Source organism: Prunus persica, chromosome G2, assembly GCF_000346465.2.
Source record: "Prunus persica cultivar Lovell chromosome G2, Prunus_persica_NCBIv2, whole genome shotgun sequence".
Classification (NCBI taxonomy): Eukaryota; Viridiplantae; Streptophyta; class Magnoliopsida; order Rosales; family Rosaceae; genus Prunus; species Prunus persica.
Genome location: NC_034010.1, coordinates 10,683,857 through 10,699,366, shown reverse-complemented (window position 1 = coordinate 10,699,366; position 15,510 = coordinate 10,683,857). Strand labels below are relative to the sequence as shown.

The window sequence follows — 15,510 nt, the reverse complement described above, 5'->3', positions numbered from 1 at the left end:
ATATGTCATAGTAGACATCCTAATAAACAACTTTCATGAAGAACGAATGTTCATTTGAAGATTGAAAATTGGCCCGAATTGGTCCATAATTAGGCCCGAATTGCCACTATTTTTAGCTTTTGTTGTTGCTGATATGATTATGATGTTTGATATGGTGAGAATTCCACATTTATCCAAATAATCCAAATTTAGATATGTTATAGAAATGAACAACTTTCATGAAGGATGAAACTTGATTTGAGAGCTGTAAGTTGAAGTTTGGGCCCACTCCAACTGACTGCAGCAATGCATGTCTAGCCATTTTAATGTTCATGGAACATTATCTTCCATTTTAGGCAAAAATAGAATTTTTGGTACAAACAGTTTCTTTTTTTGGTAAATACCTTTATTTTGTTTCAGTTTCAAGTTTATGTCTTATGCTTTATGTTTGACTGGGTGTTGAAAAGGCCCGACTTTTTGGCTTTGCTCAACAAGACTTCATAATTTCTAGAGACGGGTGAGAATTGGGTTCTACTGTTGACCACTTGGAAAGCGCGCTCTCTCTCTCTCTCTCTCTCCTCGCCAACTGTTTATGTCGACATGCAAGCCAAATGTTAACACTATTGGTAGTCTTGTGCTGCTTTCAAAGAAACGGATAAGGTCAATAATAAGAACCATGTAAAGGATGGAAAAAAAAGTGTGGTGGGCCTTCGTATCAAAAGGAACTTTCGGTAAAAAGGTTATTTCCGATGTTTTTATACATACACACATGTCATAAGGTCATGTTTCTATGTCATGCCTACGTGGACTTTTAAATATAAATTATTATAACTTGAAACTTTAATTAAAATTGAGTATTGCTATTTCCACATTTGTCTTATTTTCCCACTAACCTTATTTTCAAATTTTTAAAGACAAATTTATCTTTTTGTAAAATAACTTATAAGGAACTAAAAACTAAATTTATCTAGAAACTAGAAACTAACTTATAAAGAACAAGAAACTAAATTTATCTAAAGAGTTAATTCAATGTGAATGCTAACAACTTTAAAAAATATTTAAAATATTTTAAAAGAAAAACATTAAAAACTTGGAACACCCATCATCACTTCCTTCTTTCCCAAGCCCCACCCAAGAAGCCACCACCCAAATAGCACCAGCCACCTAGCAACCACCATATACCACAACCCAAACAACACCCACCTACCCAGCTAGCTCTCAAGACACCTAAGAACATTTGTAATTATGCTCCTTATTTTTTAGTTAAAATTTAGCTAAAAACACACAAAAACTATTTTAGAGCATCTCCAACACAATTGTTATACTATGATCCTTAGCCATTTTGGCTAAAATGAGGGCAAAACGCAACTCTAGCAAACTTGATATTTGGCTCTCTATTTTGGAAAACTCCCTATTTGAGTTTGGTGGCTCTCTACAATTAGAGAGGAAGAGAGATAAATTGAGGGTTCTCTCCATTTCTTCCTCCTCTTTCCCGAGGCCCACAACCCTATCTCACCTCTTACTTTTTGATCTTTTAATGAACCTTAAATTTAGATAGGAGGAGAGAGAAATAATAAAATATTAGAGATTAGCTAAAATAGAGAACATTGTTGGAAAAAATATTTTTTAAGTAGTTTGCTATAATAGCTTTCTAGCCATTTTGGCTAAAATTTAGAGATTCTCCTATAGCATCTCCAGCATAGTTGTTATACTCTGATCCTCAGCCATTTTGGCTAGAATTAGGGTAAAACACATCTCCAATTGACTTGCTATCTAGCTCTTTATTTTGGAGAATTCCCTATTTAAGTTTGGTGGCTCTCTACATTTATAGAAAAGGAGAGAGAAATTAACGGTTATCCATTTTTTCGTCTTCTCTCTCCCTAGGCCCACAACCCTCTCTCACCTACTTTTTGATTTTTTTAATGAACTTGTGATTTAGAGAGGATGAGAGAGAAAAAATAAAATATTATAGATTAGCTAAAATAGAGAACATTGATGGAGAAAATATTTTTTAAGTAGTTTGCTATAATAGCTTCCTAGTCATTTTAGCTAAAATTTGGCTAAAATTTAGAGCAATCTCAATCCACATGCTCAGAAAACTCAACCTAGAAACAAGTCCACAAATGTACCCACAAATACCCATATACATATGTATATAACAAAATCAACTTTAAAACCAAGATATCCCATAATCCCGATATAGCATGGTAATACCCAAACTTAACTTGACTAGACCACATGGAAGAATCCTCAATAACCATGTGGCTAGGGAACGAGTCGTCCAACCGAGGGACTCAGCTCTCAGACACGCACAGCAAAATCCTCAATACTCGTGCAGCTAAATTAAGTCATACGGGCACAGACTGCCCAGCCAAGGGCCTACGAAACACCTCACCAAGGGTGCCCAAGTTTCGACATATCCAAGTATCCAAATGCTGGGGAAGTACATAGGGTGGTGCTAATAGCACTCCAATATGGTATATTCCACATCCCAACTCATATACCATACCCATATCCCATATACATAATATTCCAATGTACCCAATCTCATATACATAGACATCCGGACAATAATAGCTTCCATAACTCAATACCCAATATTTATACGTAATATAAATATCAAACTCTCAAAAGCATAAATTCCATAACCCAAAATATTCATAAACCCCAAATATCAAAATAAACTCCAATAATTCCATAAGCACTATAATCCATAAAATAAACAATATTATAATTTCATAAACTCTATAATCAAAATAATCAAAATTATATAACTATGCAAGACAATCCATAAAATATTCATAATCAAACCCAATATCACCCAATCCATATACTTTAATAATAACCATAATATCAATAATAATCTCTAGAAAACCCATGTCACACTCGGATAAAATCGTAGTCAAAACATATATCAAATCCCAATAAACCAAATAACCCAAGTTCTAAATCAAATCTCATTTATGCATGCAATTCCATATTGAAAAAATAATGCTCATTTAAAACAATATCGACTCACAACAAGTCCACGCAGCTCAATCACGAGAGAGCTCTTCCTTTGGAATGCACGAAGCAAGAGTACCTAGTTTCAATGATTTTGACCGCCGGAGTCGCCGGAAATTGCACAAACACCGCCGGTGATGAAACAAAGGTTTTGGCTCGGTTTAAGTCCAAAATCTCGACCAAGCTTGGAGTTTCAAAGGTGAAAATGGGTCGGGGTTTTACAAAAATATGCGAATTAAATTATAGGGAGCCACTAGGAGTCCTTTCTCTCTCCTTATATTTAGGAGCTCCTAGAAGTCTCCCTATTTTAGGAGCTCCTAGAAGTCTCCCTATTTTAGGAGGTCGATAGGGAGCAGCGTTGTCTTTTGTGTACGAGACGAGGAGTGAGAGCGATGACCCCTAACCCATATGTGAATTTGGGTTCTTTGTGCGTAGTGAGAGAGAGAAATCGAGGGTGGTTTGTTTTCTTTATTTTTTTCCAAAAAAATAAATAAATTATTCATATTTTAATCAATTTAGTTTTAAGGAAGGGAGTCCCACATTTTCCACATCATCACTGAACTGATTCTTTAACAACCACTCTAAAGGCAGAACCACATTGCAATAAATTTACAAACATAGGGTACTTTATTGTTAAAATTGAATTTTTAAGGACAAACATGACTTAAGGGTGAAAATTCAGGGTACCAAACTGAAATTAACCCTAATCTAAACATATTACCTAAAGTAACCATGCTCCAAGGCTGCAGATTCAATTTAAATACCAATATAAACAATTCATTTAAATATGAATGGAAATTAGTCAAAAGCCCCAATGTTAATATTTTAGTTGAACACCTTGACAAAAATTCTATTTATATTTTTTGACTCCAATAGTTTAGATTAAATTAAAATATAATACGTATCTATAAGACATGTTTGTCTCTGCATTCTCAATTTTAATAATTACACACCCTAAGCTTTTCAATTTTTTGTAATTTAGTTACGGTGTTAATCTTACCGTTACAATTTCTATTAATTGTGGGTATGGCATATGTGGGACCCATCTTTAAAACTTAAATGGCTTAAAGTATCAATAAAAAACTACAAAATAATTACATAAGGAAAAGATTTATAAAGTTAGAATAAAACGCCATCAGTTACCCCTTCCCCGACCCCCAATTCCTAGCCCCACCCCACAGCCTCAGCCACACCACCCAGCACCACCCAACCACGAAGACAGAAGACGCCATGGTAGGACCTCGAGGATGAGGTCAAGCAAGGTTATGGACCTCGACAACCTTAAACCCTAACCAAAAAAAAAAAACCAACATGAAAAAAAAAAAGTCTCCTTCCGCAACCAAGTCCCAGCCTCGCCGCCCAACCCGCCACTAACAACCAGCCAACCTACCTCTACTCAACTCTCTTTCCCACTCCCACTGCCTAGATTCATCCCCAAAAAGGTGAGGCCTTCTATAACCCAACCAAATTCGTGCCGCCTCTTTTCCCCAAGCCCTATTCGTAGTCGCTTTCGATGACGTGGTTCAAATAAGCAATGAGAGGTTCAGTTCGTTACCCCCCATTGTAAGGGTTTTGATGGCTTCGGAATCTGAGTGAAAGGGTGGGGATGGGGAATGGTTTCTTTGGCATGCGTTTTTGCTGATTCGATTTTCCTGGGAACGTAGAAAAAAAATTTCGAATTCAGTTTCTATTTCGTGTCTCCTTTTTTGGGACAATCCCAGCTCTTGGTTCATGTGGTTGCTGGGTGGTGGATTTTCTTTCTCTTCCAATTGTAGAGGAGTAGTGTTTGTGCAAATAATCTCACGGGAGAATATTCGCTTCTAGATCCTTCAACCTTCGATCTTCCTTCTCTCTCTTCCTCGATTCCTGTAAAAAAGACTGGAGTAAATAGACCACACCCGGGGGGTGTTGGCCAAAGGCCCTCCGATGCCTAAGTTAGTTCGAGTGTTTGTAGGAAAACAATAGCTAAGCAAAGGGTACGGAGTTTTATGTAGGGTGTAAACCGGGTGGCCGGAGCCGTGTGTGGTGGCCGGAGCCGTGGGGAGAAAATATGGAGAGTGGAGAGGGAGAGAGAGCTTCGGGTATTTTTCTCTGGTATAAGGAGTAGGTTTAGATGTCGGTTTTGATGTCGGTTTAGATGTACCTTGAATGATGAATGAGGTCGTCTATTTATAGGAGCCTCGGGGCTAGGGTTTCGTAGGAATCGAGTTGGGCCTGATAATATCTGAATTAAATAGACATTATCTCTTAAGAAGATAATATCTGATTTAAATGATATTATCTTCTCTTTATTGTGATAATATCTTAATTAATGATATTATCTCTTTAAATAAAGATAATATCATATTAATTAAGATATTTATCCCAATTAATTAATTAGCCAGATAAACTGATTTAATTAATTAATTAAAGAGATAATCTTCTTTTCCACGTGGCGTGCCCTGATTGGAAACGAAAATATATGCTCCCACAAGTAGCATATGGTGGCGTGGGGGTCCTATGGTTGGGGTTTATTGGGTAGAGGTTGGAAGGGGTTGGGATGGGGATAAGGTTTTATTATTACCTTTTGTTTTTAATTATTTTTAATTATATAATATTTTAAGCCATTTTAGTTTTAAAAGGTGGGTCCCACATATGCCACGTCTGCAATTAACGGAAATCTAATAGTAAGACTAACGACAAAACCAAATTGCATAAAAATTGAAAATTTAGGGTATGTAATAGTTAAAATTGAGAGTGTATGGACAAAGATACCTTACTAATAAGAGTTCAAGGTACTAAATTGAAATTAACTATAAAAAAAGAATATAAAACATATTTTTTTCTCTGGTTTACTATAAGGATGATTTTATTTGAACCCCACAATCTTCTCTTTTGACCCCACATACTCTTTACACCCCATAACATTTTAGTGAAATTTAAAATTACTCTATACACCTATTATTTCTTCCTAAATTACCCTCACTAACCTAAAAACATCACACACTTTTTTTTCACACCTCATCAATTAACCCCCGCAGATCTACAAACTCGTGTATATCCCTAAACCTTATGGCAAACGATACTACATCGAAAGGCGGCATCTTATGCTTCACATCACCTTTGAAACGCCAAGCTTTGAACTCTAAGGTCATGAAGAACGAAGCCACCAATCCAAGGTCATGAAGAACGCATGTAAGCCTTTTATAATGTTATGTTTATGAGTGATATATTTTAGAAATTGGATATGTTATAGAGGATATAGATGTATTCATGGTTGTGATTTTGTTCAAAATGTATATATGGGTTTGAGCCTAGTCTTATGAAAATAGTCGTAACTTTCGATGGGTTACCACCGAAATCGTTTTTTTTTTCCAAAGTAGTCTACCGAATTCATTACTGAGTTTGTACTTAATATTGTTTTTCATATATGAAGAGGACTAGTAGAGGTACTACTGAGGCTGCATCATCTTGACCTTATAGAGAGCGTCCCAAAGCCTCAACCAGGAGACATAGAGTGGCGAGGTTAGCTTCTCAAGAGGAACAACCCTAGCATGGTCCCCCAGACTACTCCGAGGATACTACAGAGGTTCAAAATGTAGCTGGTACTCTTGATACTAATGTTGAGGTAGATGCCGAACCTACTGAGCCATCTCTACCATGACATGCCAACGTTGTCACGAATAACTAAATTGTTCGCATGGTTGTATTAGAATTCATGGTACTTTAGTTGTTTTGAGAAATTTTTGCATGTTTGTATTAGAACTCATGGTACTTTGGGTGTTTTGAGAATTTTTTGTCGGTGTTCCACCAAATTATAATGATGCATTCAGTTTCAGTAACTTTGTACCGAATTTTGGTATTGTTTGTCGATGCCGTTCCACCAAATCAATAAGGATTTATTCAGTATTTATGGTCTAATGTCTTTTTTTTTTTTTTTTTTTTTTTTATAAAAAAAGTAGCAAATGGGCTTTATAACAGTAGGAAAGCATAAGAAAATGGGCTTTATTTTAAGGGGAAAGATACATCTTCAATATCAACTTTTGACTATACAAAAATAATAAGTATCTCAAGTGTCATAAATTTATAATCTCTTCAGTATTAAGGGCCAACGTATCCGCAGTGGGTACATTTTATTTAGTCATTATGATCACTGTATCTGTAGTAGCTACATTCTTTACTCCCGAAAGTTGTTTAAACTCATCCACACACGCTTGGTACAACTCAGTCATACGATACCGAACCCATTCCCAGGAACTCCATTGTATCCTAAGTTAACGGTCGATCACGTACAACTAAATAGGTTCAATGTTTCAGTAGAAGGCCACTGAATTTTCCTATCGCATTTGGTACTGGCCTGCCGAACGTAACTAGCGATTACCATGCAACTCAACACTCGAAAAATGCAAAAAAAATTCACTCATACCTCATTCGAAGCCTCCCTAACTTCAGTCTCACCCTTCATGAATAAATACTAGGTACGTTTTCACAAATATAAGCGTACAAACTTGTTGGGATTGTAGGAACATGATGGTTTGACAAATAATCTGATTATGATTGCAAGAATGTACGTGGAGTGTAGTGAGCAAATTTAAGTTTTTATTTTGAATGCTTTTGTTCTTAACGGTAATTATATATAAGGGTAAAATAGGTTATTCATGTTTAAAATTATTTTGTGGTCAAGAGAGCCGATTGTGGGGTTCAAATAAAATCACCCTTACTATAAATATGATTCTCTTTTATCAATAAAGATTTATGATTTTAAGCAAAAAAAATATTTACAATCTTTAAGGATTCAAAAAAGTATTTATTTAGGGACCTAAATACATACATGTGGACTATGGATGAAAAAAAAATCTTTAGCTTGGATTTCCAAAGGAATTTCTATTTTCTTTTAATATAAGCCATAGTCTAAAATAAAAGAGGAGTGGTTTCTCACAAACACACTACTAAAGGATTTTAAAAAGAAACTCGACGACACGAGCGAATTTTATTGATAATAAAAAATGATACACCTCGTGAAGGAGGAGATAATGAACCATATACCCTTCAAACTGAATCTAATACATAAGATATAAGCTAGTAAAAAAGGAAAATAATAAATAAACATGCAACACAAATACAAAATAAAACTATTTAAGTTGCACCCTTCAAGGCTTTAAAGAATTAAACATAATTAATTTTTATTTATTATCGATATTATTAGTTAATTTTTAATTTTTTTTTTGGTTGTGTGTAAATACTACCTCACATTTTTTAAAAGTTGAAAAAATTCCATGTGGGCTATAACATAGATTCATTCCTGATTAAAGGTGTCATGTGATTTGAACATGAAATTATTTATATGAAATCAATACTCTTTTTCATTGTCCTATACCCTATTGACCAAAGGAATTTCCATTAACGACCTCAGAAGCAATTTTCTATTAACGTAAATTCCTTTTAAAAAAAGAAAAGAAAAAAAAGAAGGAAAAGAAGCAGAAAATAGCCGCATACATTTGGCACTAGTACAGCTCGAAACGACATGAAACAAATAGTAAAACACCAATAAGGGAAAAAACGTGTTGATTTCGAAGTCTGAGTTGGTCTTTAGACTCTCTCTCTCTCTCAGCACCCAAAAATTATAAAAAATATCGCGGCCTTCACAATCCAAAACCTCTCTCTCTCTCTCTCTCTCTCTCTCTCTCTCTCTCTATAAAAACACAACCTCTCCAAATCTCCCACCAAACCCCTACATGCGAAATCTCCAAGAAACCCCGTCTCATCGGTCTTCGTCCTAAACCAAAACCAAAACCAAAACGGAACAAATAGAAATTTAAAAAGAAAAAAAGAAAACCCAAAAACCACAAATGTTCCAAGAAACGGCGCCGTGTTGGTCGAGTATGGCTCAGTCGGCGTCGGCTCCGTGGACTCGGTTCGAGGACAAGCTCTTTGAGCAGGCGCTGGTCAGGTTCTCTGAGGACTTGCCCGATCGGTGGGAGAGGATCGCCGGGGAAGTTCCGGGCAAGACTCCCGAGGAGGTTCTGGAGCACTACGAAACTTTGGTTCACGATGTGTTGGAGATTGACTCGGGCCGAGTCGAGTTGCCGAGTTATGCTGATGACTCGGTGGTCGGTTGGGATACGGCTAGTCAGATCTCTTTCGGGTCCAAGCTCAATAAGCATGGCGAGCCCGAGAGGAAGAAGGGGACTCCTTGGACTGAACAAGAACACAAGTAATTTCTGAATTTCTACCTTCGTTTAATTTTTTATTTTTAATTCTAGGAAGAAATTTAGCATTTGGGTTTTACTTTATCGTTCCTTTAATCGAACAATTCAACCAAAGAAAGACAATATTTTGGTTTTCATGGTCATTTAATTAGGTACTTTATCGTACCTAATTTGGGTTTTGCTGGATTTATTGTTTTTTGCTTCTCCAAAGTGTACAAATTCTTTGAATGATTTGTATTTCTTTGTTTCTGATTTTCATAGTCCACACCTCTTTTGGCCTTCGTTTGGGAGTTGAAAATTTGAGGCAGGAACTCTTCTGCTTCTTTTGTTTATTGTAATTAAAATTTCTAAGTCAAATAGGAATAGCCTAAAAAAATGTCTATGAGACTTGTAGCAGTGGGTTTATTTCAAATGTCTCAAATCTTTATTGTTTTAATATTCAAAGTAGTATTGCGGTAGATTTTCTACATTGCTGTTTCAAAATTTGAGTTTTTTGGGTTCTTGAAAAAGTTTTTGCCAAACTGAACAGAAGGTAGAGTTCATTAATCACATATGATTGAGCTGGCAATTCCCTATTTAGAATGTGATTTTGTTGCTAAAATTGGAATGAGGATGCAACTGCTGTTCTGTATCCAGTCTAAAATCATTTCAAGAGGACATATAGAAGACCAGATGGCAATGGAACTCTTCATTTGGGGATTTTAAGTAACTGAATTTCGTGCTTCATACAAGCTATATGCTTGTAAACTGTTGAAGTCACTTTGTTGTTTTTTAAATAATCCTTGTGAACCAGAGAATTATGGAAAAATAAATGATTGTAAAGTTACCATGTTGACTTTAGAGACACAAAAGAGTTTCAATATGATGTTCTTCTGGCCTTTGAGTGTTAACTTATTCAGTAATCTGTAAGGTTTACATAATTGAATCATTTTTCATTGATAGGTCATCGATACTGACAATCCTTAAATCTGTGGTTTTATTCTCATGATAATCTTATATTTGTTTTGGGTGTTGATGGTGCAATTATGTACTTATAATTTCTGCATATTTTACTTTCCCGGAATGAGAAATATGTTGTGTTACTACTACAGATTTATAGATGATGCAGTTATGTTGGGAGATACTGATCCAAAATTACATTTCTACTTGCCAGTTCTAATGTTTCAGCACCTGATTTTCTTTTTGTATTCTAACAGGTTATTTCTAATTGGACTAAAAAAGTTTGGTAAGGGCGACTGGAGGAGCATTTCGAGGAATGTGGTTGTGACAAGAACACCAACCCAAGTGGCTAGCCATGCCCAGAAGTATTTTCTTCGCCAAAGCTCAGTGAAAAAGGAAAGGAAAAGATCAAGCATTCACGACATAACCACTGTAGAAAGTAACTCGGTAGCTGTCCCTGCTGATCGAAATTGGATTCCTCCGCCTGGTGTTCCAGCTCAACAGCCTCCATTGCAACAGCCGCAGGGTCATTTGCCTGATCAAGGGGGTTCAATGGGGTATCAAGATTTTGGTTATCCGATGTAAAGATGCATTAAAATCTCTTGCTGAATACTCTTGTATATAGAGGAAGTGACCTGCTATGACCAGTCCAATTTGTAAAGTTCTACATGTTTTTTGTTCTCTTTTAGATGGTAGGCGATTAGGAGAGCATTGTGAAGTGAGTTTGAAAGTTTAGGTTCTGTTTCAAAGTCTTTTGTGAAGAAAAGTATGAATTAATGGAGAATAGATGGGATCGTGTAGGAAATTACTATTTATTCATTCAACAGCAATAGAACCTCTTTTGCCCAGTGGCTTATTCTCTGTGTTGAAAGGTTTTTATTAGCACTATCAACCTCCTTAGTGATATCCAAACGTCTCTGTTATGGCAGCTCCTTTTTACTAGATATTTGAACTCCAATTTGCTTTGACTTTCTAGTTGTCTTCATACTGAGAGGTAGATATTAGCAGATTCTTAGGGCCTGTTCGGTGGTGTTTTTGGAACTCGTTTTCTGTTTTCATTCTCAGAAAACACCTGAGATTTGCGTTAGGTGGTGAGGTTGAGAGAACGCAGAAAACGTTTTCTGAATCTGTATTCAACCTTTTAGTTATAATTCTGAAAACATCTTTTTGATGTTTTCATTTTAAGAGAATGGATTCAACAAACAGAGCACCGCCACCCAGTCGAAACCAGAGCACCACCAGCTGTACCAAATCGAAAATCAAATGCCACCATCAACAATATACATATCAAATTGAACCACCACCATCAAACCCAACCAATCTGCCTATCAAACCCAACAATATACATACCAAATTGCAGAGAGATGAGATGGGCGTTTGGAGAGAGAGAACGAGAGAGGTGGGGGAGAGAGGGATATTTAGCAGAGAGAATCGAGGTTCGGAGGAAGGAGGAGTGGGTGCTGCGGCATGAAGAGAGTGAAAAAGAGGGAAGTAAGAAGAAAAGAGAAAGGAGAGAAGAGAAAGAAAGAAACGGGCCAGGGATCGGGAAGGAAAGGAAGAAGATAAGGAGAAAAAGAAAAAAGAAAGGAGATTAAAAAAAAAAATCTGAATTTTTTATTCGTTAAATTATACATTTTTTAAAATTGTTTATAATAATTTTGGCCTTTAAAAAGTATCAGAATTAAAATAAATAAAAGAATTAGTAAAAATACACTTAAAAAATAACTCGCATATTATATTATTATTCTCAAATTATACAATCTGACACGTTTTCATTATTTGTATTTTTTGAAACTGTTTTCCAATTAATCTACCAGATGCATTTTCGAATCCTGAAAATGCAAATTCGTTTTCTCATTTTCATTCTCTGAAAATATTCTTGAAAGACATTCTCCGAAAACATTACCAGACGGGCCCTTAAGCACTTGCTTCCTTTATTTTTGTACAGAATCTTAAGACGAGAAGACATGTAAACTAAAGATAAGTGTAACATCCCATCCCAAAATTTAATTTAATTTTCAAATTCTAAAGTGAAAGGACGACTTTAACCTCAGGGTTCCTTTGTGGTTTAGAGTTGACTTTTTGTTCGAGGCTAGTTTTGGACATTTTCTTGGTTCGATTGTGTAGTGCTCGAGCTCATGAGTTCGTAAACACGTGGTAGGCCCAAATCAGAGTTGAAACGAAGACATTTTGGTCAATGAAATTGTCAGTGGCACAATTGTAAATATTGTGAAGTTGGATTTTAAAGTAGGATAAATGCTAGCCCACGCGAAGAATTCTCTCTCTCTCTCTCTCTCTCTCTCTCTCTCTCTCTCACTCTCTCTCTCTCTATGCACAATGCCTGGGCAGCATTGCTGGCGCAGTCACGGCTCTAGGCAAGACCGGTCGAAAAATGATCGACCAAGGCTGGCGATTTCGTCAGGGCCATAGTGTAGCCATCCTAGCCCTCCAAGTGACAGCATGAGCTTGAAAAGGCCGAGAGGGTCGGAGATTTTCTGTCGCCTTGTTTGACAACTTCGGCGACCGTTGACATCAATCTAGGTATGGATTTCGATCTTCTCCTTGTGCTCTTGCTGATTGTGTACATGGTTTGGGTTGTTTTTGAGATTTGAGAGTTGATCTAAACACCAAAATGGCTGGCAGTTTTGGCTGTGTTTTAGGCCACTCTGGCTACTTTTTCGCCGAGGTCCAAGTGTTGTTAAAATGTTAACTCGCAATTGTACGGGCCAATTAGTAGTATAGCAAGACAAGTACGAGGTCGTACCCACGAGGACTGAGAAGTTAAAATTAGTTATGTACTTAGATTACCAAATTCAAGAAAGTAGGAGGTTAAGTCTAAAATAGAATTTAAAGCAAGAGTGATTGTAATTGTTGAACAAATGAGGCAAAACGAAATTTCAAACAAAAGCAAAGTGAACAAATGTAACAAAGAGTACTTTTGTAGGCTGGAAAACAGATTGGGAGACTAGGGCATTCGATTCATCATAACAATTCAATTCTGGGTTATAAGGAGTCAAGTGACAAGTCTCATTCGAATTCAAAGATTGATTCTAGCTAAAGTATGATTAGGCCATGGTGTCTGGTCCTAACCCTGTGCTCCTAATTCCCTAACTTGATCATTTGTTGTCTAATCTAAATTAAGCATTAGGAACCCATTAAGCATAGAAGAACAATTTAAACAACCAAGCATGTATCTAATCCCTGTTGTCGAATGTCCATACATACTTTTCTTATTCATAGTTCAATTCAAATCAAAGCATGGTGTCTACTCTTGATTCAAACCAAGGTAGCTAATATACAAGTTCTAATGGTGATCAATCATCCAAACAAGCATATTAACTGATAAGCATAAAGAATAGGAATATGAATCATGAATCAAACTTGAAACTCAAAACTTCAACTTATAAACCCAGAATATTCATGTTAGGTTACATCATAGCCCTAGTTATGAATTTAGCTACTCATAATGGAAATGAAACTTAAGCAAAAATGAGAAAACATATTGAATGCAATAAGAGTAGAGAAACCCAATTCTGAAGTTGCTTGTGGTTTCCAAGGCTTCTACAGGTGCTTCTCCACGTCTAATGCTACTCCAAGAACTTTCTCATGTCTAGAGTATGGCAACTAAAGAGGTGATTTGGGATGAGTTTGGGTGGTTGGTGATGGCAGAGAAAGAACAAATTCGTAGGAAATGGAAGGAAGGCTTGTTGGAGTTGTTCCCCCCTCTGATTTTGGGCTGAATGGAGTGATATAGGATGGCTGGAGTGAATTATTGGTCAATTGAGTGAATCCTTTGCCTTTGAGTAGCTGAAACACCTCCCTAAATTGCTCCCTAAATTGCTCAACATGTCTGGTCTAAAGTCAAGGCTCCTTTGCACTTGAGTAGCTGACACACCTCCCTTAATTGCTCAACATGTCAGGTCTAAAGTCAAGGAAAGCTGTGGTGAGTCACATGGCTCTCCTCTGCACTTGAGTAGCTGACAGACCTCCCTTAATTGCTCAACATGTCAGGTCTAAAGTCAAGGAAAGCTGTGGTGAGTCACATGGCTCAAAGAAAGTATCCAAGGCTCAACAACTGGAAAACTGCAATCTTGAGCCTGGTGTGTATATGGGCTCACGAATTAGGCTCAACTTCATAATCTGATGCATTTGAGTAGTCCATCTTGAAGTTCAGACTCTCATCTTTCCAACTACATATTATTTGGGCCAATCCAAGTTCGGAGAAAGATGTTAAGGCCGAAATGAGTTGCTAACCCAGTCTGCTCGTTTTTGCACCATTTTGCATCTTTTCTTATCCAAAGACACCATTGCTACCTAAGGCCCAATGAACTGAATGATAAACAGAAAAGGGATTAAAAGCACACGTTTGACTCAATAACATAACCAAATCATAAGCTAGAAGGGTACAAAATGATATACAATTGTGAACTGATCACCAAGAATTAAAAACGTTCCCCTAGTTGTGCTCAAACTGTGGGTATAGGTATTGGCCGATGATTCGAAGATTTTCCGTCGCCGAAAAAATCTCTCAAGCCACCTGTTGCCGGCGGGGAGTGGCGGCGCGTGGACTCTATTGTGGCAGCCCATTTTGTTCTGAAATATTCCCCACGTCATCCCGAGCACGACCGTATGCTCAGATTTCAATTTGGTCACCATTTCACTATCAAACAGATATTGCGCCTATTATGCAATATCCGGGTTCGATAGGTTCGAACTGTTAGATCGATTCCGTTTTAAGTTATGTTTTTCCCCGTACAGGTGGGGTTGTATGGGAACTTATAGATGTAGAATTAGACATTCTGATCTTCTAGATCAATGATTCTAGGTCTAGTTTATCGATCATCGAGTGCTTGATGTCGATCTAACCGTCGGATCTGGGTGAAACTTTTGGGACCTAACTGGTGGACTGTTGTGGACGTATAGGAACTTTCGGATCGGAGGTTAGAGGTAATGGCCCCGCGGGCCTAGCTGACCTAGATGGTGGGCCTAGTCTGCCCGATTAGGACCAATTGGTTAGGAGGCGTTTGTGATATGGTTGTTTGTTTTAATATAGTTTTATTAAATATTTACAAATTATTATTCTATCGCTTTTACTTTCCAAGGATGATATATTTATGTTTTATTGCGCGGATTTGGGTTGAGTTGATTTTAAATGTTTATGCATATTGATAATTGATGATAGCTTGGAAATGCAATCCTGCAACCACTTTATTTACAGTACGAACTTCGTACGAACTTGAAGTGTCCAATTTCTTTGGTCATTTGAGTTCGGATCGAGTCCAAAATTTGGGCAACTTCATAATATGGTGGGATGAGTCATTGGGTTAGTTTTGAGTGAAACCAATCACTAAACCTATGCAATGCACCGACCACTACATTTACGATACGAACTTCGTATGAA

The 15,510-nt window shown here is 36.9% G+C and overlaps 1 protein-coding gene and 1 long non-coding RNA gene across 2 annotated transcripts; one reads left to right on the top strand and one right to left on the bottom strand.

The window, feature by feature from the left end:
* On the top strand, positions 8,232–10,965 carry LOC18779579 (transcription factor DIVARICATA). The gene is made up of 2 exons (XM_007211920.2): positions 8,232–9,175; positions 10,367–10,965. Exons 1-2 carry the CDS (start codon positions 8,811–8,813, stop codon positions 10,692–10,694), a joined length of 693 nt encoding a protein of 230 aa, XP_007211982.1. The 5' UTR covers positions 8,232–8,810; the 3' UTR covers positions 10,695–10,965.
* Positions 13,474–14,184, bottom strand: LOC109947044. Its single transcript, XR_002270054.1, has 2 exons — positions 14,096–14,184; positions 13,474–14,004 (listed from the first exon to the last, which is right to left on the bottom strand). It is a non-coding gene; the product is annotated as an uncharacterized LOC109947044 (long non-coding RNA).